General features: G+C 42.1%; 1 protein-coding gene across 2 annotated transcripts in view; it reads left to right on the forward strand.

The window, feature by feature from the left end:
• The first annotated feature begins 196 nt into the window (after nucleotides 1-196).
• LOC119181767 (lysosomal alpha-glucosidase) overlaps nucleotides 197-25876 on the forward strand; it is a 47885-nt gene continuing 22205 nt past the window's right edge. For both annotated transcript variants that reach the window (XR_012886491.1, XM_075875349.1), the window contains exons 1-21: nucleotides 197-335; nucleotides 2619-2753; nucleotides 5453-5703; nucleotides 6222-6391; nucleotides 7538-7706; nucleotides 8970-9066; nucleotides 9636-9748; nucleotides 10901-11026; nucleotides 12189-12323; nucleotides 12853-13005; nucleotides 14920-15036; nucleotides 16039-16168; nucleotides 18128-18269; nucleotides 19524-19657; nucleotides 20321-20355; nucleotides 20486-20602; nucleotides 22085-22233; nucleotides 23241-23325; nucleotides 24457-24510; nucleotides 24723-24853; nucleotides 25745-25830. Coding sequence is in view for 1 of the 2 variants with exons in the window: in XM_075875349.1 (XP_075731464.1) it covers nucleotides 308-335; nucleotides 2619-2753; nucleotides 5453-5703; nucleotides 6222-6391; nucleotides 7538-7706; nucleotides 8970-9066; nucleotides 9636-9748; nucleotides 10901-11026; nucleotides 12189-12323; nucleotides 12853-13005; nucleotides 14920-15036; nucleotides 16039-16168; nucleotides 18128-18269; nucleotides 19524-19657; nucleotides 20321-20355; nucleotides 20486-20602; nucleotides 22085-22233; nucleotides 23241-23325; nucleotides 24457-24510; nucleotides 24723-24853; nucleotides 25745-25830 (2557 nt within the window). In the remaining variant the exon portion in view is untranslated. The remainder of the gene's footprint in view (nucleotides 336-2618; nucleotides 2754-5452; nucleotides 5704-6221; nucleotides 6392-7537; nucleotides 7707-8969; nucleotides 9067-9635; nucleotides 9749-10900; nucleotides 11027-12188; nucleotides 12324-12852; nucleotides 13006-14919; nucleotides 15037-16038; nucleotides 16169-18127; nucleotides 18270-19523; nucleotides 19658-20320; nucleotides 20356-20485; nucleotides 20603-22084; nucleotides 22234-23240; nucleotides 23326-24456; nucleotides 24511-24722; nucleotides 24854-25744; nucleotides 25831-25876) is intronic.

Consider the following 25876-nt stretch of genomic DNA (forward strand, 5'->3'; position numbering starts at 1 on the left):
GACAGCAATCACCATCGCAATCATCAACCCGTGGTCTGGGGAGCCGGTCGCTCGACGTCTGGGATGCCGACGGCGAACGATCAGGCGGCCTTGCTCTGTCCCTGAGATCGAGGTGGGGTGGAGCGAGAGGGAGGGGTGCACTCACCCTCGCTAGTCCCGTGCGCCCGAAATTCTCACCGCCTCGTTAAGTGACAGAGCTCGGGCCAAGTAGCGCGGGAATTCTCGGTGCTGCCAGCGAGATGGCGTGAACGACGGTCGAGCAGCCGGAGCGACCGCAGGCCGGGCGTCCGGAGCTGGGTTTACCTCGATGGACGACGTCGGCGCCACGATGCATGGTGAGTGTTTGCGCATGTTACGACGGATTTCTGTGTGTATTTCAGTACTACTGCGCAACAAAAGCGACACGGACAACGCAGAAGAAGACGCACCCGGCATGTATACCAGAGAACGCGAGACAGTTCGCCTGTGAATGCAGAGCTGTGCCGCACGTATACGGTCGGCGCCTGAAGTCAAGAAACCACCATGTCTGAGAAAACCTTGAATTTAGCATCGCTATGCGACTCTATTCGGTCGAACTTGCGCAGTTGTAAGCCCGTTTTAGAACACGCTGGAAATCTGAAATCAGGACCGTGCCTGCCGGAGCAGCGATAACATTCAGTTTATTCACGTGTTTCGTGGTCCCTGAACTTTTGCCGTTGATTCTACCATACTTACAGATGTGATGCGGGTGAAAGGAATAAGGCGACACTTAACAGCGCGTATTCCTGGGGGTGGTTAGAAAATTTGTTTTAAATAAGTATGACATCACGAAACACAAAACGAGGATTGGGTTAACGCTCTGTCATTAGGGCAAGGATTGCCATATATACTCGCCCTGACAAAAGCGCTAACATCCAAATCCTTTAGTAACAGATGAGTACACAAAGTCATCAATATTACAAGTATTCGCCGATTGTCTTTTGCAATGCCACGATAAAGAATTGTATTAGATCTCCATCATTTTTTTTCTATTGTAGCAATATTCTGATGCTCTTTCACACCGCTTCTAGAAATGTCATTTAATTGTTAGTCAGTGCTCTGGCTTGTGAAGCTCCTGTCGTAGAGGTGGGACACACACGCACGCGCGCACACACTGGTCTTGGCGTCAACAAAAGTGCACAAAAGTAAAAAAAAAGCAAAATGATGGAGAGCTTATGTTGTAAATAAGTGCGTCTACATAAACGCATTTCAATGCGAGTCGGCTAAGCGTGCGCAAGTTTTCCCGTCAGAAAGGGGGATGGGGGTGGCAGAGTTTCATCGAAGTGCCCCCTTTCGTACTGATCAAGTGGTTGTGCCCCCCCCCCCCCCTCTTAGGCAACTCGCCCTCCCCCTCCTCCCATGCACGCGCTTATGCGAGTTATTGTTATATGAAAACAGGATGATGTGCTTCAGATCCTTTGAAACATTTACTATTGAGTTGAAGATTTCATGTGTGTGTGTGTGTGTGTGTGTGTGTGTGTGTGTGTGTGTGTGTGTGTGTGTGTGTGTGTGTGTGTGTGTGTGTGTGTGTGTGTGTGCGTGCGTGCGTGCGTGCGTGCGTGCGCGCGCGCGCAAACTATTCTAAAGTTATAGTGATAAAAGGGATGCGGATCTACGAGTCCAGGTACAGAATATATGCGTGAACTAGTCATCATAGGGCGGAGCGATCTGATTTACATTTTGAGAGAAAGCACGTGTTGAAAGAAGATGAATATAATTCAAATACGGTTGTGAATTTCAGATACCACTATGCCAGTAATTCCCCAGGATGTGATTGCGTTTCATACTCACCAGTTGTTTATCGATTTTTATCATAGCGCCGGAATATATGCGCGAGGATAACGTACTTGATTTTTTTTTTGGTTTTGGGCTTCTTGAGTGCTGCAACGCTTAGTGACGCGTTAGTTAGTTAGTTAGTTAGACAGACAGACAGACAGACAGACAGACAGACAGACAGACAGACAGACAGACAGACAGACAGACAGACAGACAGACAGACAGACAGATAGACAGATAGATAGATAGATAGATAGATAGATAGATAGATAGATAGATAGATAGATAGATAGATAGATAGATAGATAGATAGATAGATAGATACATAGATAGATAGATAGATAGATAGATAGATAGATAGATAGATAGATAGATAGATAGATAGATAGATAGATAGATAGATAGATCACAAATAATGGAGGTACGGCCCTGGCCACAAGGTGTCGTTACACACATAATATCAAGGTTTACAGAACCTGCATGGTATGGTCTTGTCTGCGTCACTCGCGTTGACGCCGCCGTTGGTCATTTTTTTAAGTTTGGTGATGTACCTTTAGGCTTTCGACTTTAATAAAACAATGGAGAAATGAGAAGATGCTGTTTCAGAGAGGAGGCCATGAGATGGTTGTGCCTAGTCGCATTCCTCTGAGGTCAGTTGCACGTCTCGAAGGCTGTCGACTCCTTCGTATGTGTTTCTTTTGTCGCTTGTGACAAATTACGATACTTTTCACACCACAACAAATTATCAACATTCTTGTCTTGGCAAATAGATGAAACACGCCACGGGAAACGAGTGGAGAATGTGTCTATTTTCAAATACGCAGGCAGCAAGTGGACGCAAGTCGCGTTCGTGGTGACCGCCATCTTGGGCGCTTACGTGTTCAACCGGCAGCGCGTGAGCTTCTACACGTTCGAGCCGCCCATGGACGAGAGGATACCATGCGCTGCCGTGCCTTCGAGTGAGGAAACCCCCTCGGGGTGTGCTCGTTCGTCGTATTTCATTGTCGTGTCGCGGCATGTGTGCGTGTATTCTTTCCCAATATGTGCAGGCTATGGGCTCCCGAGATTGCGAGCGAATGTCAGGCAGGGGCAGATCCAGCCACTCATTTTAGTGTGTGTGTGGGGGGGGGGGGGGGGGGTCGCTTGAAGTAACACTGGAGAGGGGTGTGTGGTCATAACTTTTAACTTTTTTGTTTTTACGAGCACAAAAACTTTGTCATAGCATAAATGCTGTAAAATGTGGTCAAAGTGGTCCCACTCATTTGTCCTGATTAATGACAGCAGGCGGACGGCAAGCACTGAATAGAGGGGGAGGGGATGCCGACCAGTTTGGGGGGGGGAATCGCCCCTGCCGCCCCCCTCTAAATCCGACACTGGTCTCAGGGAACCACAGCGCTGTTTACGTCTATCGCGCCTAAAGGAGCCCTGCAACTTTGAGCGTGGTCAGAAAACGCTTCCGATCGGTAGTCGAGGCTCCCGGAAACAAGCTAGCCAAATATTATAAAGAAGCACGCGGCCTGGAATTCACAATAAATTCTCAAAGCCAGCTAAAGTTTTTGCTTTCTTTTCTCTCGACAAATGATGCTACAGGCTTGGAGATCACTGCTCACAAGCCAAGTATCAGCCACTGGCTGGATTGAGCATGGCGCGCTCGGTCGGTGGTTACTGGGGCCGCCGCGGGAGGCTGTGACATGGGTACGCGTGTGCGCGCGATTGCACTGAAAAGCCGTGCGTTAGAAAAAAAGAAAAGAAGTAGTAAAGAAGTTGATCAAGGTCGCACCTGCGATGCACTTCCTTCCCTGGTACAGCTTCCAGTGCTTTCGTCTGGACTGGAGATGAGAGATTGCAGTTGCAGCGCGCAGCAAATCAGTCTTCGTAACTCGATCAACTCGTACTGAACGGGCTCTAAATATTATTGCGGCAGTAAAGTGAGGCAATAGGCTCCTTTAGTAGATCCATTATATGGCTACTTGAAAATAAGAGTTCCGAGGCTCCTTTAATAAGTTTATCATATTTCGCGAATTTTTTTCTCTTCATGCGGTCGCAGAAGCAATGCGCTTGATCATGCCGCACTCCGCTGCAAAATCTGCAGCTGGCGGCAACGTTTTTTGACGGGGTGCAAGCGATGGTGCAGATCTCGGAGACCATGCATATTCGCCGTGGTGTTTCTGCGCGAGTTGTCTTGCGTTGCTCAGCTAAGATGGCAAAGGAAGCGCTCCTGGAAGTCCTTGGACCCTGGTTCGATTTCGAAAGCAGACAAATTAATTTTTAGCGAATCAGCTCCTGTAAAGGAAGTTTTCCCACTTGCTCCGTGCTCTATGTCCTCATCCATGCAGATGTCTTCTTCGTGGTGAAGTTCCAAGGCATATATATACACACGCGAGAAAAATAATAGCGAGAAAGATTTCAGCGCGCGGAGTCGAACGTGGGACCTCTGAATCGTGAATGCGAGGCGTGAACCGATGAGCCGCAGAGGAGCACCTTCTTCAACGCCCAAATGGCAAGCTATTTATACCTACCACTTACCTCAGTTGATGGGCATCTCGGGTGAAACTATCGTGTTTTCATCATTACCAGCAATATGGCGTAATGAGCGTGCTTCGCCACATCGTCACGACGCGGTGGCGTGCGCCCCGCGGTGAGAAGGGGGGTGGATGTTCACTCGCGCGCCCTTATCTCGTGGTGGAGAGAATCGTACGTCTTGGCTGGCCTTCGGCTTTCACTGGAATGATTCTGTTGTAGTTACCGGGGGAACAAAGGCCACTGCAATCGTTGCACAGTCTCCGTTTGCGAAAAAGGCGCGCTTTTCAGACACAGCCTTGTAAGAACTGGGACGCTTATCACAAGTTCATAGGTACCTGTGAGTACGTTTCGTGCGTCATTTATGCGTGAAAAATTCGGGGCACGTTTCGATCTGCTTGCCATTCGGCACGTGACCTTTAAATTTGCTGCTATCGTGTTCATTGCTTCGCCTTTGCGGCAATGCTGTGACTTTTTTTTTATAGCGATGCGTCTTATGGACATTGCAAATACAGGCACTATATAGTTACCTACTTGATTGTGAAAATTATTTAAAGCATTGTCAGATGTCTTTTGGCAATGAGAACAATTATGGAAGAAAAATAATATTTTTGCAGGAGCATTGGTGACTTATTGGCATAATCGGCATTGCAGTCCTTACCGTAACCAGTCATGCATGTTATTGATTGCGGTCTCTTTGTATATGCTTGAAAATGAATGTGGAGATGTATGTGTTAACATTTGGCAAGCAGCCTAATTTGATGTCAGGGCCACAAAAAACTGAGGAGTACGGTTCGTCTCATACCTTGAGTTGATGAAATCTTACAGTGAAGTTTCCTATAGAAAATATTAGGGATAACTGTGGGGATGTTGTGTCTGTGGAAGCTGCATCTATGGGGCTTATGCCAGCATAGGAATTATTTTTGACATGTATGTGCTTCTATAAACATGTTCATCCTGAATTAAGAAGCCTTTTCAGCTTGCAAATTGATGATTTCCTACAACGACATAGGCATATGAGACAGGCATTCTTTCGAATGGTAACCTTGGGTGACACTCTAATCGCCTCTCCGGCCCTCCCTAGCTCGATGAATGGATAGAAAATTCATACTGAAATTGTTTGTCATGTTTCGTACAGTGATGGAACGTAGAGAGGACTGCGAGGCTGCCGTCTGTCTGTGGAAAGATGCCGAGGCACCGTATCCTCGCTGCTTCCAGCCGAAGGACTACTACGGCTACAGGTTGCTTGGCTATTCAGTGCAAGACACGGACCATGCCCTGTTCAACTTGACTTATGCGGGTGGTCCGTACAGCCCTTACTCAGACAGTCTCATACAACATATGCAGTTTGAGGTGACCAAGTACAGCAACCGGATCGTCCGCTTCAAGGTGTGCTCAACTTAACCTGTTTGTACAATGCTACTAGCTGTGCTGTGCTGGTTTTGAATACTGATCCCATTTGAAAGGCTCGATGGTATATGCATTCTGGCAGGATTTTATACATTCTGGCAGGATTTTATTGTGTTTCGGAGCATGCAGCGGTTGTCACAGCAGCAATTGCAACATACAGATTGGTTTGTCATTTGATTGTAACAACACCGATTACTCTACTATGGCTATAATTTTCATTGTTAACATGATGTGCTCTTTTATCTTGCTTTCCCTAGTCACTACAGGCTTGTCTTCTTGCTTGCTTGTTTCTTTTTATTTCTTATGGTCATTTTCTTTTTTACTTTAATACCATCTTGTGACTAGCGGTCTGTAACATTGCATGTTACGTCATCATACGGGTTCATTAAATGAGGAAAACTGCACAGCACGCCACTTGCTTTCATAAAGAGTAGCATAATTCTTGTCGTTTGTAGCTGTAGCATTTTTCATGCCCGCCTGCCCAACATTTCATGCAGTTTGTAAATGCTGCCGAGAAACGCTACGAAGTGCCCGTTCAAGACACCTTCGAGTTTCTCCACAAGCCTCGGCGCACCGACAACCCACGTTACTCCCTCAAGATGGGCACCAGCAGTAGGGGCGGCTTCTTCTACTTCAGCATTCTGCGTCGACACACGGATGTCAGGCTGTGAGTGAAGACTCCGGCATGCACGAATGCATTATTGCCATCCCAAACAAAATATGCTTCAGTAGGTATTAGAAATAAGGTGGTCACCTGCCCCTGACTTGCGTGACTGTCCTGCACTGAGGGAGGTTGTCGCATGTCTCACCAGAGACAAAAAAATGTCATGCATTTCACACCTTATAACTATTGTTCAGCAGTGCATTGAATTCAACAGCATTCATAACGTGCGCAAGCTAAGCCATTATTTTTTTGTGAACGTCTATTTTGAAGTGCCAAATTTTTAATGTTGTAATATTAAATTCGCTTTGTGTCGCAGCATGTTGCAACATATAAAATTGTGTTGTTCGCACAGGCACAGATTTGAACTTCAACTTTGATGACTTACTTTACTGTCCTGTTTCAGAGATAAAAAAAATTAAAGAAAAATTTCTCACCAAGTCTTCTAAAGTTAAAAAATAAATTTGGAAATTTGGTTTTTCCCCATACTGTGTTAACACCATGGTCAGAGTGTTTTTTCTAGCAGTAAGGCGGTCACCCTAAGTAGGAAATTTTGCCGAGGCGGGGATCTTTTGACTACGTACAGTACCCATCTACTTTCAGATAAGCATGGAGTGATGGCTCTGGAAGCCACTTGCAGGCTGCATGACTACAGCTGTAGATATTAATTTCAGAAACCTTATCTTGACGTTATAGCAGTCACCAGAAAGTGAGATGTGTAGCGGCCACAGTTAAAAGCCACCGTTACATGCACCACAAAGGCCATGGTAAACTCTGTGCATCGGCATGAATGTAGTACGGAGTGCATGATATGAATTGGGCATTGGAAGACAGTTGAAGACAAGCAACTAAAGAAACAAGGAAAGCGGGAATGGTGCCAGTGATATGGTTTGCCACAATTTGCCATAATTCGTGCAACATGGTACTTGTTAATTCACTCAAGGTCACTCCCATGCTTTAACTGGAGACAAATTGTGTACTATTTTTTTCCCTACATTTCAAATGCAACATCTAAAACAGTCTTCTTTCATAATTTTTTTGCTTTGCTCGTTGCTTTCATTAAGTTCAACCAAGTGTAACTTTGCTCAGTTGAACACTGGTAGCGTGGTTTTAAGAACTTATATATTGATAGTAGTTTCTGGGCGAATGCAGCATCGACACTAGTATTGGCGGACTGGTGATGACCAACCAGTACCTGCAGTTTGTCACGTACTTGCCATCGACAAACCTGTATGGCTTTGGCGAGTTGGGGCACAAAAGACTGCGGCACGAGTTTGACTTCACAACGCACGTCATGTTTGCCAGGGACCAGGTGGTTGAGGTAAGGAGCATGTCACGATGTAATGCGAGGCTGCATAGTGAACTAAAACCTGCCTTCAGAAGTGCTCTGATGTGGACTTTCTCTGATGTTGTCTTTCAGTAGAAGCACCCATAAGAGGTCTAATAAGAACCAATTAATATCGGGCACTTCATGTTGAAACAGTCACTCAATCAATTATTTGGTAAATAACAAAAAGAAAGTACTACCTGGACTAGTAGCAATATTTCTACATGCATATAGTACTATATAGACAGATAGCCTATGATGGTTAGTGACCAATCCAGTGAAGGATACACTGAACAAGTATACTGCGTGAAAAAAATTTGTAAAAATCTTGGCAATGTCATTGTTACACTATTATTAAACAAGGAAGATATAACTATGATGCACTGAAGGATCCAAAGAAACAACTCTTTGCTGATCGATAATGCAAATAGATGCACATACTAGGTAAGGTACAACACCAATGAAACAAAGTGCATGCATGATACAAGTTTCAAGGGATGGCAAAACAACGCTCGCAAACTTTTCTTGACTGAATGTCTTGCATACCTTTTGCATAGCTGTGCTATGAGGTGTTCTTTTAAGTGGTAAGAATCTATACTCTTGTGTCAATGCCTTATCACTATAGAAGTGAAGTTTTGTAGCCGAAACTTGGGATTTGTCTACCTTGCTCCTGCTGCCTCTCCTTCCACACAATTTGCTAATCGGGACAGCAGTCATCTAGTGAGTAGTCTCATGTAGGTAAATACATGCAGTGACCTACCTGTACAACATCTGTAGATGTTTGATTGGATGCAATTCGTTTTCTACATCTACAGTCAAACAAATTATGGTGCCTAAATAATCTCAGTTAGCAAGCATATGCTATTGACAGATAATTCCTTTGTTGAAGCGAATCTTTATTGACCTTCATTCTCTAGATATGCTGCTTCTGCTCAATAGTCTTGATCAGTTCTTTGCCTTGTGTAAAAGTGTGCTAGAGGACTAAAGTGACCTCATAAGTGGCATACATCAAGTTGGGCGATCCCAGAAACAATGCAAGTTCAGTCGCTCAGTCGCATGGGATAGCACGGGTCGCCTATTATGCGCTCGCACATCTCTTTGATTAGCCTAGCAGGCCTGTGACTGCTATGCTACAAATGTTGCAGGAAATTGAAAGTTTTATAACATATAATTACCTCTAACTGTCTTACTAAAGCTTTAGTTGATTGATTTGAAAATGAGTGGTAATTGTTTTCCTTTTCCCGGCTGTGAAATTAGGATGGTAAAAACCTCTACGGCGCCCACCCATTCTACATGTGTGTAGAAGACGGGGGCAAGGCACATGGTGTACTTCTCTTGAACAGCAATGCCATTGGTGAGTTCTTAAGGAGTTAAAAATGTTGCAAGGCTTCAGATAATAAAATTAAAAAAAATTATAAAAGTTGTCATTGTGTGACACTAGGCACAAATTTTGACCACACAGTGGAATACCATGAAGTAAATATGGCAGCATACAAGTATTTATTAATCAGTTGCCTGCATGTACCGCATTCACCGTCATGACTCACAGGTGTACTAACTAATGCTCTCATGGCTAACATTGCACATATAATCAAGATGAATCTGTGGCTGACACCTCACATTATGCAAGTGTGGGTTTTGATCACCTGCACGAAATTTTCACTTTGTTTCCTACTTCTTATTATTTTCACCTTATAATTAGACATTGCTATTAATTTTTTGGCTGTTTCTACTGTGTTTGCTTCAATTTGTTGTACCAGGTATATGTAATGAAAAATTTACATTCACGTATTTGTGGCACAAAGCTACCGAATAATTCATGCTAATTTTTCTTAGGTAAATGTGTGGAAGTCGCCAACTATAGTCAAGATGCACCGAGCCAAATGAGTCACGTGTTCTGTTTCACATGGGTTTCACTTGCAGAGTATACGCTTCTCAAGGCTCCGGCGCTGCGGCTGGCCACCATAGGTGGAGTGCTCGACTTCTTTGTTTTCGTGGGCGACAACCCCGTGCAGGTCATTGAACTCTACTCCAGTGTGAGTATTCATCCATATACTTTCAGTGCCACATTAGCACATAAGCGGGCGCAAAGGTCACTACTGTTTGGAAGGTGAGTGTTGGTGTTTATCAGAGCCATCCAACCTTTCACTGCTCTTGGCTAATGGCCGGAAAACAAAACTGTGGCCTCACGCCCGGCACAGAGAACTACAGTCACCATCGCCACACAACCGCAGCGGCTTATTCAGGATTCTGTAGTTCGTAGCTGAGCTGATAAACTTTGCAATGACATCTTGGTAGGCTGGTTGCTTCACTATAATACCGGAAAGTTCTTGTGACAATGCCCAGAACGGGTCTCTTCAAGAGAACACAAGAATAAAGTGCACGTAGAAACTGTAGGTGTAAGTCGTTTCTGTGAGGATTATTATGTGGTGTGGATTCAATTACACTATGCAGTACTGGCACCATGCAAGACAATACATAAAAATTGTTCAAACACTCACTTTGTTTCTATGTGTTTTACACCAACGTTATGGTCACGCTTGCCTTCATAGTCCAATATTTTCACTGGTAGCTGGATTAAGTCTGCGTGTGGCACTTGTTAGAGGGATGTGCTGTTCACAGCGTTACGTACTATGGCCTTTATTTGGCCTGTCTGCACTGCAGTGTATCTACAACAGCTCTCTTGTAATCCTGCCGAATCTGAAGAGTACAGCATTCAACAAATGTTACTAGAAGCATCATAGAGTTGCCCTTTACTTCGTTTTACCTTTATATTACTTTGCTTCTTACTTTGTTACTTTTTAAGCACCTTTCTTTTCTTTTATTCGTCTTCTGGTGTGGTGTACCATCTTTATAGCATTAATATACCCTGTGACTTCCAAATATTACAAATAACCCCGTTTGCATCCAAGCAAGACGAAGTTTAAATGGAGACTTGAAGTGGCCAACATTAACAGGGCCAACTTTTGGATGACGAGACCCCTTCAAGACTACGCTAGTCAAGACTGCCAAACTCTGTTTGGAGGTGTCACTTTTTTTTAACCAATTGTTATTCACTTCGTTTGCCTCTGTGTGTTCTCTGCACTGTGCAGTGCAAGTGCTCCATGTGTATTAACAAACCTGCATACTAGAATTGTGGCTGGCACCATGTGCATCGTATATTGTTGTTTTGACTTGTACGGTTGCAGGTGATCGGCAAGCCCTTTTTGCCCCCGTACTGGGCACTGGGATTTCAGTTGTCACGATATGGATATGGGTCACTGGACAAACTTAAAAAAGTGCTGGAGAGGAACCAGAAGGCTGGATTCCCCGTGGTGAGCCCACTCTTTTTAATGTTTCTTTTTTTTTCAGACATTTTGTTGACATTTTTCAGTGAGATCAATATATGCATGCCTCTGAATTATGTCTGCGGACTTTGTGATAACTCTGCGAGCTTTCTAAAAGCAGCTGGTGCTGACAGCCCTCATGGGGCACTGCAATAATCAGCAGCTTCCATTTATAGTATCTTCCTTTTATAGAAAATTTGTAGAACTTGCAAAGAATGAAAAAAAGTCTAAAAAAACTCTTTCAGTTGTCTAAAAGCAGTTATCCTACGTCTTTCTTTAGTATGGAGTAAAACATACTAAAGCAGCAGTAAAACACTCCAGAGGCTTTTTTTGAAAATTTTTATGAGGGTTGAGTGTACAACATAGATCACATTTTGGCCCAGCGCTGTAACTCTGTTCGTAAACAGGCTGAAAAAAAAAAGAGAACTGCTGGCAATTTGAAGCCTAAAACAGTGTCAGAGATATGCTTCGCTTTATTTCATCAATGTTAACTCTCATGTATTTTTCTTGAAAATGTGCCAGCTATAAAAAGCCCTTTGGACTACCCAAGTTAACTAAATTTTGTTACGAATATTCGCAGCCTATCATTTGACCTGTATCTGCTCTTTCCTTTCAATAAAACCTCTGTATGTATTGTACACTTACCTATGGTTGTGGCAATGTCAGCTCCACATTTTACATTAGTTATTTCTCATTGGTGTTCAGACTGTCTCTACCTTACCTCAACCACTGACCAGTTAATGCACCAGTAGCATCGAAACATAGTGGTTCCGGAAGCTGGACGTTCCCTACCGTCCTAGTTAGGTAAATATATTGGGTATCCCATCACAATCAGCTGAATCATCGTAGGACTTGCATCCTTTCCATGTGCCCCATATAAAGTACAGTACTTGCGACTTGTAGCATCCCCGGATTCACTGATCACCTCCTGTACATAAGTGTTGATCACCTCCTCTACATAAGTGTGTAACTTTCATGAATAATTCGTTATTAATTTTGTAGATGAATTGGAGCGATGCCTTATCTGACTGTTCATGTCGTGCTCAAGTGTACCTGCACTTATGTGGCAGGACGTGCACATTGATAGTTATAGGCATCTAGATAATGAAATTTATTCATTTGCTTCTATTTGCTGTCTTTGTCAGTGCAGGACGTGCAACATCTGGACATCGACTACATGCGAAATTCGACCACGTTTACTGTTGACACTGTGCGCTACGCCGGGTTGGCCGACTTCATGGCTGAGCAGCGAGCAAAGAACGGACTGCGATTTGTCATCAATCTGGTATGACTTGCATATGCACAGAAACAGGTTAATCTGTTTGAGCTCCATCTTTTATACTTTGTGTGATGTTGCCACTCGTAGACTTTGAGCTTGGATACTTGGCATGGCAGCGACATGTAGATGCATGTCGTCTTCCCCCTTTGTCAAATGCAATGTGACGTGGCATAGCTTGCTATCTGGTGCTAGTGTGTCTGTGTACTCCAAGATCATCTCCAAGAGGGTCATCTTTAAATTATATGTACAAATGCTGTGTCATACATTCTGATACTGTCCGGTGCCTCTTTATACAGGTGAGGCAATGTGATGGGCCTGTTTTTTTATAAGAGTTTGAAAAAACTGACTATGAATTTATCCTGTGGCAAATAGTAGTCAGCACTAATGGTTGTAGTATCTCGTAATATAAAAGATTCAGCCATTTTTTACTGGCCATTTTTATTTTGAGTAACGGAGCGACAGCCATGTAACAGTTTCTCTAGTGCATACGAATCTTGTTTAACATCTCATAGCATTTCTCCACATTAATGCACAGACACCGGCACTTCCGAGCACATTACCCGACTATAAGCCATTTGTGCGGGGCCGCAAGTACAAGGCGTTTGTCGAGTATCCCAGCATGACACCATTGGAGCGCCGCAGCGTGCCACCTGTTGCACGCAAGCCAAGAGACACCATGTTCGGAATTGTGAGCATCCACCTTGATTCTTTTTGGTATATAGGTGTGGAAAATCAGTATATGCGAACCTGGATATAACAAAATATCGGTTATAACAAAGTAAATGAAAATTGTCTTGCAATGAATATATTGTCAGGAATGTACCTTTATAGTGAATTTTTAGATATAAAGGACTTGTTTTCATGTAAAATACAACTTTGTTCTAATGAGGTTTGAGGTAGTGATGCCACTGGACACAACTCATTTTTTGTTATTTATTTGAACTAGGGACCAAGAAAGAGGCGAATATATTGTGCATATTATGAATTTAACCTTATTCATAATCGATGCATCTTAATTTAACCTCAGTGTGCTGCATATGACTGTGGCCGGTCACCTTGGTTAAGACACTACAATATTAGACAGGTCGTTCAACATTCAACGTTTCAAACCAACCTCAAACGTAAATTTTTTTTTGTTGCTCGAAATTTATTCACCCAAATACGAATTGTGCATGTGTTTTGAGCCTATAATTTGGTTGTTTTATCTTACTGGTTATATATAGGTATTTAATTAAGGACTATTATGACTAATTTCAGAAATCTGCTCAAACCATTACTTCGTCCTCTTGGAATGTAGTGTCGAGTGCCTTAGAGTTATCATGAAAAAAAAGATAGGTAAACTCGAGGGCTCATTTTTTTTTTTTTTTGTTGGGAGCAGTATTAATGAGAACTGACAGACAATTAGGCCAAGGTAAGTATAGGTGATATTATTCGAAGTGATTGTAATGTAAATGCTAAGAAAAGGGAATGAAAAGATAACTTGCCCTGGGAAAAGACGGAACCTGCGACCTTCGAATAATGCGTTCGACGCTCTTCGACACGTTTGCAGAGAGTGAATTGTAATTAGTGCCTCAAGGGGTTAAAGGTGAATATGCACTGCTCACCCAGCTGTAAGTTACAGGTATTAAAAGTAGTAGTATTGCCGCAATTTACAGGCCATTGAAATAGCACCTGTTTAAATACACAATGAAGTAGCATGTAGAGGCGTTTATGCATTCCATCTCCTTACCTGGGTTTGCCGCAATTTACAGGCCATTGAAATAGCACCTGTTTAAATACACAATGAAGTAGCATGTAGAGGCATTTATGCATTCCATCTCCTTACCTTCTATGTAAGGGTTAATGCGGCACAACATCGTTACAGCGAGAGTTGTTATCAGATCACAAAGGTCGCGTGCGCAATAGTTGTACACCGCCACTGCCCATAACCACTATCGCCCAAAATTAGAAAAAGAAGTAATAAAGAATGCCAAAAACACAATGGGATTTTAATCTGGGTCACCTCTGTGCCAACAGAGTATTCTACCACAGACCCACACCGGTGCTTGAAACTCTGTTGCAAACTTGCCTTAGGCAGGTTGGATGTCAGGAAAGGAATTATGAGTAAAGTAGTAAGGAAAGTTATTATGAGTAATAAAGCGTTTCAGAACAGCAAAAGAACAACGAGGTGTCACACAATGCGAATTGCATAACAAGTGGGTCATCGAATGCTTCAATTCTTAAGGCATAATTCTTCATTGTTATCGAACACAGGATAAAAAATTGCTCAAATTGCTCAAGTATGTAGTGGGTGCCTCATTTTCCAAAGAATGACAAAGAATGACATAGTGAGTGCCTCCCTACTACATAAAATTTGATGATTAATGGCGTAGTGGTTACCCAGTAAATGTGCTAGTGGTGGTTACCCAAATATTGTTTAAGAAAGGCTTTGAAAGGCTGCTCTTTCAGCTTTCTTTGTGACTGTGCTGCACGTTCCGTGCATACCCGCCGGTTTTTTTTTGAGAGCACCGTACGAGGTTCAGCGAATAAATGAATAAAGTATTACTTGATTAGCTCACTTGTGTTCATGCTAAAACAAAACTTTTATACTTCTATCATGTAGCTGTGGCCCTGCAGTCCAGTGGCATATGCGGACTTCTTCAAGAACTCTACTGCCTTCTGGTGGAAGCAAGAACTAGCGAGGATGCAAAAGAAGCTGCCGTTCGACGGCATCTGGCTGGCAAGCAACTTTAGCATGCTGTCCTTTAGCTTTTTTGGCAAATAATTTCATAATTAGCGGTATAGCAATCTACTGCTTCTGTTGAGCTCATGGCACTGGGTCCAATCCCTAAGGGTATCCATGCCTACAAGGCATGGACACAATGCTTGTGGCACATAAAGCAATCTTGTCTTCTAATTGGAATCAGCCTACCTTCAGCCTTTCACAACAGTACTTTTTGCCTACTACATTTGAGTTTGAGCTAAAAACACAATGTATAATTCATTAGTTCATTACTAAGTAAGTGTATTGAGACAATATTCACTATTTATTATTATTAATTATTATTTTCTTGGATATAAAGCTTACAGTGAAATTCTATTCTTGTGAATGTGATGGGGTTAGTTGCTGATAGTACAAGGTTAGTTGTTGATAGCACAAAAAATTTTACTGTGGAAAAAAAAAAACATCAGAAGTTTATGGAAAGTTACAATTCGTCTGTTGTAAGAAAAATGTGGCCTAATGGCCACTGTCTTAATTATGAATGTGCTCAATTTTTCAAAATATCATGAGAATGTAGCCGATGAAATCTTGTCTGCTTGATATCTACAGGATACCAATATCATAGCTTAAAACATTGAGGACTGGAAGGAGGAGCTAGACAAAACATACCACCGCAAGTCTACCACAAAGCACGCATGGTTTGTGGTAGACTTGAAACAGAAGCATGCCTTAATCCATGGGTCTCACAAATAAGCACCGAATTGGAGCACATGAATGAGCAGTTGTTGAGCTGGAATCAATTAGGAGCTTATTGATGTGATTGCATGAAACTATATGTACAGCATTTAGTTGTAGCTTCTACAACGAAAAAGTTTTGCTAAAAGCCTCTGAGAATGTGCGAATGCATAGAGTTTGGTGAGCATAGTAGAGCACTGTGACTGGCTCAAGCCATGCTGCACGTAAACGAAAGGTTTCACTACCTGTTGTTTACCTATATACCACTGTCAATGTTCTTTGCAGGATATGAACGAACCAGCTGAGTTCAGCACCAATCTTGGGGCGCTCAGTGCCGAAATTCGCAAGAACTGCTTCAAGGACTGGAAGCTCCTGTGTCACGTGACCATCTTTGACGATCCGCCATACCCTACCAGTGAGCAATACTGTGTCGGCCATGTAGTCTCATAGCGATACTTTAACACTGGCATGTTCTTCAGGGCCAATTAAACATCTGGTTACGTAGCAACAAAATTTTAAGCAGCATGATGAGCGACAAAAATAAGAGAAACTAGGCAGTACCGTGTTCCTTGCCTGTATTCTGTGTACCGTGTCACAGTGTACAAAGTTCTCCTGCTTAAATCAGTTGGCAGAGTAAGTTATTCACTTCACATCTACCTCTGAAATTTGAGACAGAGTGCCGAGCTCGTACAGGGTCAGTTATGAAAGTAATTTGCAAGATTTTATTGTGACACAACTATCCATGGCAGCGCAGTAAAACCGGTCGGTCAATGTGGTAGGGGAGCTTCCTTTTCAGCACAGCCAGTTGAAAGTTTACGTCGAACAGAGTTAGTGGAAAGACGTGCCTCCGCATGAAAAGTTTTTTTTTTTTTTCCGACTTTGTAGCATAACAGAATGAAGCAATCCCTTCAGCACTGATAGGCTATTAAGTTCTGTGGCAAGCTTGGAAAGAATGAAACCAACACATTTCAGATGCATCAGAAGGCTTACAAGGATAGACGCATTTCAAGGTCACAGTCCGGGAGGTGGCGCAGGGCATTTAAGGAGCACCGAGAGGTGGTTGTTGTTGTTGTTGTTTATTCAAAAATACATACATTTTTACAAATACATTTTTTGCATGGTGAACGAACAATCGGAGGTCCCAAAGTAAAAACTGTCAGGGGGACCTCCTAACAAAAAGTAAAAAGAGGATTAGCTTTTTAGTCAGCAAACAGTGATGAAATCGCAGCAATATTTAAAAGGAAATAGTGCAGAAACGTAGGGCCATATGACCAATAGCGACAATGTGCTTGAAACAAAGAAACCCAAAAGAAAACATTCAAGTCATAAGTCATTTAACAATAAGACCTTCAAGCACTTACTAAAGGAGTACATTGAGCATGACTTGAGATCAACAGGCAGCATGTTTCACATTATTATGCATGAAAATCTTGCCGTCATTTGACCATAGTTGGTACGTACTTTAGGTAGAAGTAGATTACGGCTAGCTGAAAACATCGTGTTGCTAGTATTTACAAGAGTAACTCCAGAGAAACTGGAAATGTATAATTCATTATTAAGTATACAAAACATGATCAGTAGAATTTTGTAGCTGAAGAGTTTATGCAGATATAAAATGTTCATGTTGCTAAAAATGGGGGCTGCAGGTGATGAAAATGCCGATGAACACCGTTCTGGGTGAAAAACAATCACCAGAAACATAGAAAATGTTGATCATTTGTACAAAGTTTTGTGTTTCGACCATAAATTGAGCATCCAGCAAGTTGAGTTTGTATCACAGGGAGAAACTGTAAATGCTGGCTTTCACTGAAAGCTCAAGAAATTGAAACACCAGGTGATGCGTGTGAGGGCTGACACCAAAGACACGGTCAAGCACTCCACTATGATAATCCCCAGCTGCACTTTTTTCATTGTTTGCAAATTCCTGGCTTGGAACAACATTCCAGTGGTCCTGAATTCCCCTTACAGTCCTGACTTGGCTCCGTGCGATAACTTTTTGTTTCTCCAACGAGAGAGTGAGCTAAATGGAAAGCATTTTTGAGAGTGCGAAAACCATTAAAGCATGTTGCAACTTTCCTGAGAGACGTCATTCCTATTGACGAGTTCATGGTGTTTTTCAAGCACGGCAGACGCGTCTCCATAAGTCTATTCGTGCAAGGGGAAAGTAATTTGAAGAATTTTACACATTTGCACAAGTCCCATCTATAAACATAAATTTCCCAGTAAATGCAAATTACTTTTGTAACAGACCCTGTATGCAAGGGTGGCCAACCCAGCCACACATTACACTTGGTCAGCTCAGCTGACTCGCTGCATTTACGTGAACACTATAGTTCAATTTCAGCCTAACCAATCTTGAACACATCTTTTGCAGAAGCAGCCACACAATATGGCCCGGAAGCCCGTCTCAGCGACCGTACGCTGTGCATGAGTGGCTGCTTCGGCGATACGAGCTGCTACTGGCACTATAATGTGCACAACCTGTATGGCTGGAGTGAGATGCGAGCCACACACAAGTAGAGTATACTATAATGTGTCCATTTAACATTAATAGACAGTTTTCCATAAGAATATTGATTGCAGAATTGGTAAGCTTTAACGTGTCCGTAAACTGTATGTGTCTATTTATGGGCATTTCAAAACTTTATCATTTCTGTGATCAACCCACATGAAAAATTCTAACTGGTTCTAGCCTGTTCCAGTTGGAACCAGGTGAACTGGGTTGTGAAACAATTTGCTGCTGGAAACATTTGCCAGCTGGTCGCAATCTTCCCAGCTAGAACTTATTAGCTTCTGGCCCCAACTCAAATCAGCCTTAATGACTACCAATGATTTAAGTAATGATGCTAGGCTATACACTACATAAGCGCGAGTCAAATATTTTCACTAACATAAGACAGCATCAGTTTAAGAAAAGTTGCAATGCACTTTTGCAAGCATACGGTTCGGTTTGCATACGATATCAGCAGAACTGAGCATATTGATTTGCTAGCAAACATATTGTAATAAGCAAGTCTTATTTTAGGCAGTGTTTTCATTTTGAACCACAGGACCAAGAACTTTTGGTAAATTAATAGATATGAACTAATTGTAAGCAAGCCTTAAATATTATTTCTTCTGTTAAGGCCCTTTTCGATGCCTTACAAAATACAAACATAGCTCGTGTTACAGTACCTGACTGACTTGCTAACTCTGAGACCACCTGCAAGAGCTAATACTTGCATTAGAACCTCATGAACTCCATATTTAATCCTGGGTGTGATTAGCCTGAAGTGCAGCTGGTTCTACACAAACAAAAAGTTCCTGTTAGATCAGCTGGTATGCATGTTTTGGCTGCAGGCCACTTGGTTTGACTCATTTTCAGACCAACTGGTTGTAGCTGGTTTTCAAACCAGCTGGTTCTGGGCTGCTGTTTTATTTCCAGACCAACAGCTGGTTCTACTTGCAAACTAGTAGCTCCCACTGGCGATAAACTAGAGCCAGCTGGTAACCCTTTGATTTCCAGCTGTTCCCAGCTGGACCTAGCTGGGTCTAGTTTAAAATGGCTGAGAACCAGTTTAATATTTTCACCTGGGAAGTATTTGAAAACACCTGATAGGTTAAAGCATTATCAGTAGAACTTGTGATGGGGAAGTGTCAAAAAAAAAAAAAAAACAAATTGTCTCGGGGTCTCCATAGATTCTGTGCATTTACAAGCTCAGTGTTGAAAGTTTACTTTTGTCACTTCGGTCAGTGTCATATTTTGTTCGAATGATGAATCACTCCTACAGTGCCCTCAATGAAGTGCTGGATGAACGGCAGCTGATCATCAGCCGGTCAACGTACCCTTCGAGCGGCCGATACGGAGGACATTGGCTCGGGGATAACTACAGCACCTGGTCGCATCTCCGCCGCTCTATAATTGGTACTTCCACACCTTAATCGCTCCATTCCCCGCTCTTTACTTTATTGAAAAAACTATGATTGTCAGAACATAATTCATTTTCCTGCCATAATGTAACATCTCCTTATAAAACAACATTAATATTCTCAGAAGTTTTCTAACGCAATACTCACACTGAAAGTGATGGTTAGCTGAAGAAAAACTCCATGCAGTCACCATATTTTGCTTGTGTTCACGGTAAGTTGACTTGTTAAACTCCTTGCATAATGCTGAGCAATATATCACAGGTTCTATGTCACCCACATTTTGAGTGGAGCGAAGTACGAAAATGCTCATCTAACACTGCATGAAGAAACGAAATCTCAATGGAGGCCAACAATTTGACTCGTCCACTTGTTGAAATGTTGACTGCTATGATGTTTCCTGTTCAAGTACATTGCATGTTCATTAGGGTGCTAAAAACAGCGATAATTGTTAGCCTATAGAGTCTCCGACATCCCTCGTAGTGATGTCATCGTGGTTTTGTCATGTACCACTATATAAAAGTTAATAAATCCATTAACACGCATTTTATTTTTGCACTACTCTTTGTAGCATTTTCATAGCTTTGAAATATATACCTTTTCGTAAATTTCATATGTTGCCTACAGTTACCCTCCCAACCATTTTTTTTTCATTTCCCAGGCATGCTCGAGTTCAACATGTTTGGCATACCGTATGTAAGTAAATGCCTGCCTACACAAAAAGTTGCTGGTCACCATGACAAAAAAAAAAGAATCTTGACAAAAGCGTGCAGAGGCGTAGCGAATTCAACGGAAATGCAGTGGCCGCAAACTGATCGCGTTCCAGGTAGGTGCCGACATATGTGGCTTCATCGGCAATGCCACCGAGGATCTATGCGTCCGGTGGATGCAGCTGGGTGCCTTCTATCCGTTCAGCAGGTCCCACAACGACATCAAGGCAGTCGTGAGTGTGCACAGTTTTGTTGATTACGCTAACGGTTGATGCCTCAGAGCAGGAGCATTTTGAGGACCCGTTGACTACTAAATATGTGCTAGGTGGCTTAGTTCATGTTCTCATCTAAAAGCATTATAAACGAACGGTTGCATTCTGCTAGCAAAAGACTCAATTCCTTAAAGGGAGATGTTGTCTTTAAAAAGTTTTTTTTAATACTTGCATGGGCTGAATGAAATTTAATAAACTTATAAAACTTTCTTGTATAGTTTTCAAGTCTCTGAGTAGTTTTTAATAGCTGCATTAAAACAAAAGACATGAAGTTTTCAAAATAAATTTAGCCTACTTCTTACAGAGTCTTTAGCAACTTGGCTTTCTCAAAAAAAAATATGGGGCAAGCTTGCTGGGAGTAGGTGGTCTTGCCGATTATGCTATTAATGTTGTTCACTGAATTGGACTTCTCAATAATCAGAAATAGTACTCAGAAAGTATGCTTCACTCATGTTTGCTTATGTTTATTTTGCATTCCAAGTTCACTAGCAATACCAGCACTCTGGCAATCTTGCCACATTTGTTGTTTTATGTTGGACAAAGGGAACTTGCTTGAAAACCCTATAAGAAATATGCTCAATACACTTTTCGGAAATTCCCATGTCTTTTCTTTTAATGCAGCTATTGAAAACTTGGCGTTGAAAAGTTCGAATGCCTATATGCCAAACTAACCTGTCCAACCACTCTTTTATCCGCCAAACTAGCAGAGAATGGAACCACCTTCACGCCTCCATCACAACAACTGATACCAACTTGAAAAGTGCCATTCATAACACGGTGCATTGTTAATTTGTATTCTTAGAAAATGTATTATTGCGAATTCGTACGTTTACACTCATGTAAGGGCCGCATTTTCTAATGTAACTTTGATGGAGTGCAGCCCTTCTACGGTAGCGGGGAATTCTATTTTCAGTTTTATATCCACATATGCAAGAACCTATTTAGTTGTGCCATATATACCTAACGATGAGATATTGGGCGTCCAGCTGCAGGCATCCTCACTGAGGATGCTGCCGTTTGCAAAAATCTCATCATCTAAACAATGCTGCCGTTTGCTGGCCAGATTTTTTTTCTCATAATTTGAACCAATAAGCTGGGGGGAGCGGCCCCTAGTTGAGTTTATACGATATGCTAACCGCTCTTTTCTGTAATGCTTTGTGGCTGTGAAAGTTTATGTGATGAATAAATAAACAAACAAATCAATAATTCAATAAATAAATATGCTTGGAGGTTCAGAATCTGCAGAGAAAAGCTGGATTAATATAATAAGTTTATTTCAGTGCACCCGATTAGTAAAAATTGTTTAGGGTATACATCTTCTCTTAGCCTCACAATTCACATTTGCAGTTTGTAATGTATGCCCAAACAAGAATTCATACAGCAGAATCTGTGATCATTCGCACGTGTTGCACACCTATCTCTCCCACTGCTCAATGCATCCAGGACCAAGACCCCGCAAAGTTCAGCGACGCTGCGCAGGCTATCATGAAAAAGGCCCTGCAGGTGCGGTACACCCTGCTACCCTACCTGTACACGCTTTTCTATGAGGCCCACAACAAGGGCACGCCCGTCATCAGGCCTCTGTTTTTCGAGTGAGCAGCACATTCTGCGTGTCATTTCATAGACCGAACTAAATAAATATAACCTACAATTGGGACAGGGAAAGCAATGAGGACCTTATTAGCAGTGTACAAATTGTGCCCTAAATCGAAAGGAATTGAAATAGATGAAAAACCACCTGTTCTATTGGTGAGACCTGAGCCCACATTCTTTGAGTCATGCTTGTTTGAAATAAAAGGGCCTAACATAGAGAAGGACTAATGAAGACACGGACAAGCGCATTGGCTACATTGTGTGCTCGTATTTAAAACAATCATGAATCGCCGACTCGTCCAATCAGCCACTTTAAGTTACGCCCGGGCTACAAGTGGTACGGGCTAGCACTCTCGGGGACTACATGAGCAGAAATACCTAATGAAGTGGATGGGGAGTTCTTTCATCATAACTCAATTGGTAGAGCATCGGGTAGGTACGTAATTCAAATGTTGTAAGTTCGATCAAGTCCCATCGACTGAAAGGGCGATTTTTCATCTAGATCAATTTATATTCCTTTATGTCACACTTAGTGCATTACTTTTTAAATGCATCAATTGACATCCTCTATGCTTTTCCTGGCCTAATTGTCTATTCAATTCATTGGCTTGAGCGTATATAAAAACAAGTCTCTAAGAAAAAATACCCTTTTCGTTTGTTTCATAGACTGAGTGAGAAGAAATGAGAGAACTTTAACAAGGCACAGAGTATAGACTTTCAACCAGTCTCCATTGGAAGCAGGTACTAAATGGGAAAAGAAAGGGACACAGCACACATAAACTATGACAAAAAAAATTGCTACAACATATTTTAAAAACAAAAAAGGTTTCATGATTTATTTAAATATGGAAACAGACAATGTAAGTTACCCAACATAGCTTTCACTGAATTTTTATATAATCAGCCATTGTTTTGCAGGCAACTCTATACAGATTTATTGTGATACTAATTGTTTTCTGGTTTTCGTTGCAACCTCCCTGATCAATACTCTTTTACATGCACGCAGGTTTCCACATGAACCTCATACATACGAGATTGATGCACAGTTCATGTGGGGCAAGTCTCTGTTAATATCACCAATCATACGAAACGTAAGAATTTTTGTCGCTAGTAATCATAAATTGCTATGGTGTCTCAAAAAAAAAAGGAAGATTCTACCTTTATTGTCAATGTTATGTGAGAGTGTTAGCTCAGCACACATGCCTCTACTTCTAATATATAGTAAACTAAACGAAGCGGCTTTGTTTGGCACCATAGCTTTATTAGCCAAATGAACTGTGGGTCTTTGAAAATTTTCTAATTCTACCAGCAAAAGTTGTAGATGCTGCTACACCCTATTGAGTGGAGCAGAGTGTGATAGTGTGCTAATCTTGTGTTGTTGCTTCAGCAGCTAAACTCGCTGCACATTTTGGAAGCCTTCTTACCTGTTGTAGGTTATATGATTATATGATATGATTTCTTTGTACACTCATCATATTGAGAGGAGACAGGCAGGTTTAAGTGGAGCGGGCCAGCCAGAGATTCCCCTCACAACAAGAATTGTACCTTGGTATTTTCTGTAGGTTTTTTAAACCTATAGTGTGCTTGATACAGTTTGTCAATACCCAAACCTCGTTATAGCGAACCCTGATATAACGAAATATTGGTTATAACGAAGTAAATGTACAGTAGTGTTGAGCAGATAGTGTTAGGAATGTACTATCAACAGCGAATGCTTTTGGGATGTTGGATCTGCAACCAATGTGAATTTCTGCTATATCGGAGCTTAATGCATGTAATCAAGCTGGTGACCCTATAGGTCAGAATGCCAAGTGCAGTATAGAACGTTTATCTTAAAATGACATTAACAGACAAAGCGGGAATTCAGCTTTATCGAACATTTCACGTCCCACAAACTCTTGCTGTTGATAGTACTTTCATAAAGAATTTTCAGATATAGCAAACCTATTGTCATGTAAGGGGCAGTTTTGTTATACCGAGGTTCAAGTGTACATTGAACACCTTAGCACTATTCTATGCACCATCTCTGGCTGTTTCCTGTACACTTGCACATCACTTTTTAGTGCAGCACAGCAGCGAACTGGATTACAGAACTCATTCAATACGGTTTTGTTTGTTTCGAATATAACATAAGCAGTGAGGCCCAGTTACCTTTTTCAAGAAAGCAATCAAAGTCAACAGTGCCTGCTATATTCCTTAGTCCTCTCAATGCTTCATTGCAGAATTCGTACATGTCCTTCTACCTGCCAACAGGACTGTGGTACGAGTACTATGATGTAAGTCATTGCACACATATACCTAAGCGAATTGATGTTGCTCTTTTGCAAGACACACCCTGTGAAAAGCAGAGCTGGTGGAGATGTAAAAGGTGGACTGAATGATTACTCGCACTTACATAACACAAACGCTAGTGAGGGCCTGTAGAAGAGCATTACGTGTACCCATTTAATGAAAATTCTGTTCACAAGAATTAACACCTCATTACCAGAACTCTCCATTCCTGAGCTCAGGCGAGTACATGGTGCACAACTGGCTCAAACTGAAGACGCCAACACCGCTGTATGTCCGGGCAGGTTCCATTCTCCCAACGCAGACCCCAGGGACGAGCACATGGGACAGGTATGAACTAGTCACACTTCTGGTAAAGCAGTTGCGCATGTTTGCCAATAGTGTGGATATAAATGTCAAAATTCCAATGAAATGGATTTAACTAAGTGTGAAACTGTCACTTTCTATAAAAGTGTTGCGCTCTATAGCTTTTCAGGAAATAGGTGTTTTAGCTATACGATACGTTTGGACACAAACTGATGTTCATGACCTAGCACACAGGACAAATACTGCTTTCTCGCAGATACAGCATTCCAAGTCCTAACAGTTACGCGGTGTCTCAAGGTAACATGTCGGGTGACCATGGACGTTGGCCACGGGTGTTAGCCACAGGTGTTAGCCACGAGTGTTGGCCGCAGGTGTTCCAGCCATCGAACCTGCTACAGATGAGACCAACAAATATGCATTGTTATTTATCACTGCCTAATGTCAGACCAGTACTTGCATGCAACCGCTTAGTCATGGCACAACAGGGATGATGATGCATATGTCCAAAACGCTTATGCCAGCACCGAAAATTGGAATGTGGTCCTGGCTCTGTTGCAGAGTCAGCTTAGCAGACCATAGAGGTGCGTTCACATTGAGGCTTCAACATTCTTGCAGCTAAGAAGACCGTATGTCGAATGTGTCTTTTGACACAAACATCTTCTGATGTTTTCAGCATTTATGTTCTATTAGAATATGAACCGCATAAGCATAGCCAGTACAGTTACAACATAAATGTAGTGACTTTGCCAAGGGTGTGAGTTTGGGCCTCGATTGCCATGCAGTACCGTTCTTTTTTTGTTGACTGCTAACAGCTTTTTAGTTGCCATAACCACGAGATGCTAATACCAATGTACTATGTAGTAAAATGGAATTTTTTTTTTCTAATGAAAATATTCATTCTCGTTTGATGCACAGGCTGAACAAAACTGTAACTCTCATGGTGTACCCAAACAACGGCAAGGCCTCCGGTACTCTCTTTTGGGATGATGGCATCGGGAAACGTGAGTGAATGGGTCCACAATCGCGTCAATGTTTATATGATGAGGC

The sequence above is a fragment of the Rhipicephalus microplus genome, chromosome 10, assembly GCF_043290135.1.
Source record: "Rhipicephalus microplus isolate Deutch F79 chromosome 10, USDA_Rmic, whole genome shotgun sequence".
In the NCBI taxonomy this organism is placed as follows: domain Eukaryota; kingdom Metazoa; phylum Arthropoda; class Arachnida; order Ixodida; family Ixodidae; genus Rhipicephalus; species Rhipicephalus microplus.